This window comes from Hippopotamus amphibius, chromosome 2, assembly GCF_030028045.1.
Source record: "Hippopotamus amphibius kiboko isolate mHipAmp2 chromosome 2, mHipAmp2.hap2, whole genome shotgun sequence".
NCBI lineage: Eukaryota > Metazoa > Chordata > Mammalia > Artiodactyla > Hippopotamidae > Hippopotamus > Hippopotamus amphibius.
In genome coordinates, this window is record NC_080187.1 from 29,404,363 (window position 1) to 29,408,011 (window position 3,649).

At 35.5% G+C, this 3,649-nt stretch overlaps 1 protein-coding gene across 1 annotated transcript; it reads right to left on the reverse strand.

Moving 5' to 3' along the window:
- Nucleotides 1–938: 938 nt before the first annotated feature.
- LOC130846190 (olfactory receptor 13F1) lies at nucleotides 939–1,880 on the reverse strand. The gene has a single exon (XM_057724277.1). The coding sequence runs from the start codon at nucleotides 1,878–1,880 to the stop codon at nucleotides 939–941; it is 942 nt and encodes a 313-aa protein (XP_057580260.1).
- Between the last annotated feature and the right edge of the window lie 1,769 nt (nucleotides 1,881–3,649).

Genomic DNA, 3,649 nt, shown 5'->3' on the forward strand with positions numbered 1-3,649 from the left:
CCCAATGTTTATTATTTTTTAGTAGAAGAAATAATAATTATCAAAAAAGAAATAAATGAAATAGAGACTTAAAAATAGCAATAGGAAATATCAATGAAACTAAAAGCTATTTTTTTTAAAATAAATAAAATTGATAAACCTTTAGCCAGAGTCATCAAGAAAAAAAGAGAGAGGGACAAATACAATAAAATCAGAAATGAAAGAAGAGAAGTTACAACTGACACCAGAGAAATACAAAGGATCGTAAGAGATTCCTATGAACAATTGTATGTCAATAAAATGGACAACCTAGAAGAAATGGTTAAATTCCTAAAAAGGTACAGTCTCCAAGATATTTACTCATTGCCTGCATATACATCCTAAATACACAAAATCATTCATGTGGTAGTTTATCAAATCTAATTCATTTCACATTTTAACATTTAGAGCAGGAAAAAGTTCTAAAATTAATGGTGTCTTGGTTTTATGAACTATATGTTTATACCTTGAACTGTATCCACACTTATGTAAAAGTATTATTTCTTCATAATTTCAGAAATAATTACAAAGTATATGAGGATAAATTATTTCAAAATATACTAGGCTTAATATCTTACATTCTTTGTATATTAGTTATTGTTATGGTGATGCTAGAGTTGAACATTTAGATGATATAGAAATCAAATATGAAAAAATAAATAATCATCTAATTTTAATGTTATATTAATATTCAATGTATGCTAAATAATTCTCCAGAAACATAATTCATTCTGCCTAAATTATTTATTAATATCAAAAGTTTTACAAGGTAAATCAAGATATTGGTCTTAATGTTAACTCCTATCAAAAACAGATATTTTCCAGGGTTTGGTTTATTCCAACTATTTTGCAACTTCCTGGATAATGTTGGAGATTATCCAGATGAGTGTGCTTGCTCCCATATTATTTGAGGATGGAAATTAAGACAATACCAAAGAATTTCTGATCAGCATTTTTTTCATAGCCGCTTTCACCTCTTTGTTTCGTAGACTGTAGATGATTGGATTCAACATAGGAGTTAATGCACCATATACCAAAGCTATAAATTTATCTATTTCCTGAGAATCTACAGCTGAAGGCTTCAGATACATGGAAAGAGTTGTCCCATAGAACAAAACCACCACAGTCAGGTGGGCTGCACATGTTGAAAAGGCTTTGCTTTGACCATCCACTGAGCTGATTCTCAGGATATTGGAGAGGATGAACACATAAGAGATACAAATGAGGAGCATTGGCATGGGAACAAGAAGTATGGTGATCACCAACATGATTAACTGCACCATGGAGATGTCCACACAAACCAATTTTAAGACAGCCAGAATTTCACAAGCAAAATGATTTATGACACTATTACCACACAGAGACAGCTGCAACACAGACACTGTTTCCACCAGGGCAGTGAAGCAGCCTGTCACCCAGGAGCCAGCTGCAATGTGCACACAAACCCTTTTGTTCATAATGGTGGGGTATCTCAGGGGGTTGCAGATGGCCACATATCGGTCATAAGCCATCATGGACAGGAGCACACACTCAGTGGAGCCCATGGCCAGAGAGAAGTACATCTGAGCGGCACACCCTGAAAATGACATAGTGTTTTTCCCTGAAACAAAGTTTATCAGCATTGGAGGGAAAGCAGAAGAGGTGTATGAGATGTCTAAACAAGACAGATTGCTGAGGAAGAAGTACATAGGTGTGTGTAGGCGGGAATCCAGGATGGTGATGGAGATCAGAATTATATTACCCAGCAAGGCGATAAGGTACATCAGCAAGCACAGCACAAATATGATGACCTCAACTTTGGGGTAGCTGGAAAATCCCAGGAAGAAAAAAATTGTTGCAGATGTCAAATTTGCCTTGAACATTTTATTATGCTGTGGTCATTTGTATATATGCATATACATATATGCATAGAAGGATTAACATCACATAGTATATATAAAACATAAGATCCTCTCCCTTTATATTTTCTGGTATTTTTTTTCTTCACATCAACTTGTGGTCTGTGTTTAGATGCTTCTCTAACTTGGTGATAGTATTAGTAATGCATATTTAAAGGAATTTGTCATCATCAATAAGGAAAATTTCAAGCAGGAAGTCAACAAAGTATCTTCAAGATGTTATTTTTGCAGCAAGATTTTTTTAAGGCAATGTTGGGGAAGAGTAAGGTTTATTTCGTAAATATCATGAGAGATTGAGGAAAGAAACAATCTTATGGGGTGTTCCTTTTTCCAAAACCACATTTGTAACTGATTTGTGGTGAAGACATTCATTTACCTCAAAACCATTGGAATGATTTTCTTCCCCTAGTTGGGTAACAGTCTTCTTACATATGAAATGTTTCTGCTTTCCAAGTTCAGTATCTTCTGCCATTTGTAGGGTTCTGTCTGAAATAATTTGGGAGATTCAGTTAGTAAAAAAGACAGATTTCTGCAACCACAGATTAATTAACTTAAAAGTTGAAAATATAGACACAAACCTAGACTTCCACCTCAAACCCAGGAAAATGGTGATGGATATTCTCATGGTGGGACGTATAGCTGAGATTTCCTTCATATAGCCAGAATTGCCCTAACATCTGTGCTCCAGAAACATCCTCCAAAGGACCAGCCATTCACACTGTAAGGCAATTTAAGTTTTTTGTGGCTTGTGAAAAGTTTCTAATTCATGCAGCAAATTAAAGTTAGAAATCTATTTGTGCAGTATTACAAATTCTGGAACTCCAGGGACAATGTCCCATAGATCCAATTACAGTCAGTAGCTGATCTGTTCTAATTGTTTTGTTATTCAAATAAGAAATAAACATTTCCATGTCTATGCTGACTTTAGGATGGGGAACTTTGCTCTGTTCCTAATTGTGTTATTAAATCAGTCAATCTGGTTTTCAATTCTCATTGTTTCCCTCTTTGACTATGGCAATGTCCTTCCTTTTCCTTCCTCATTTAGACAAGATTCACTGCAACCATAATACAAATGGTTGAACCAAAATGGAGAAAAGAGGTTGACTGACATCTGGCCCAGAGTTCCATTTCCAACTCACTTGTTCAATTCCTGTGGACCAAGGCTTACATGGCTGGCAGTAAATAATTTAGGTTGACTTGCTTGTGCCTAGGGGGAAGGGTCAGAAGAGAACTGTACTTTAGGGATACACTCACAAAGGTTAAGATGGAGGCAGTGACTACGGCTAAGGAAAGTTGTTGACCTGACTCCCCACTGTGTATAAAGCACCAAACCACCTTCTGCTTTGGAATTACTTTAAATCATCTGAAAAGAAGAAAAATTCAGCACCTCCAAGATATTTTCTGTCTGAAAAAGAAATAGCCAAAATTTTGACAAGTTTCCTGGTGCTTATGAGTCTGTATTCTTCCCTATCTCCATAATAGTAGTAGCATTTACTCACATACTTAAGCCAGAATTCTAGAAGTAATCCTTGATTCATTTTCCCCCTTCTTATTCCATACCCAGCTCAGAAGGAAGTCTGTCAGATCTTCCTAAAAAGTATATCTTAGATTTTGAACCTCTAGTAACAATGGAGTATCTTGTGGCAGAGTAGCTTGGATCAGACTAACCCTCCTACTACTAACAATTATAAACTCCAAATCAAGTATTAAAAATGTCTGTTTGATGGCACTGG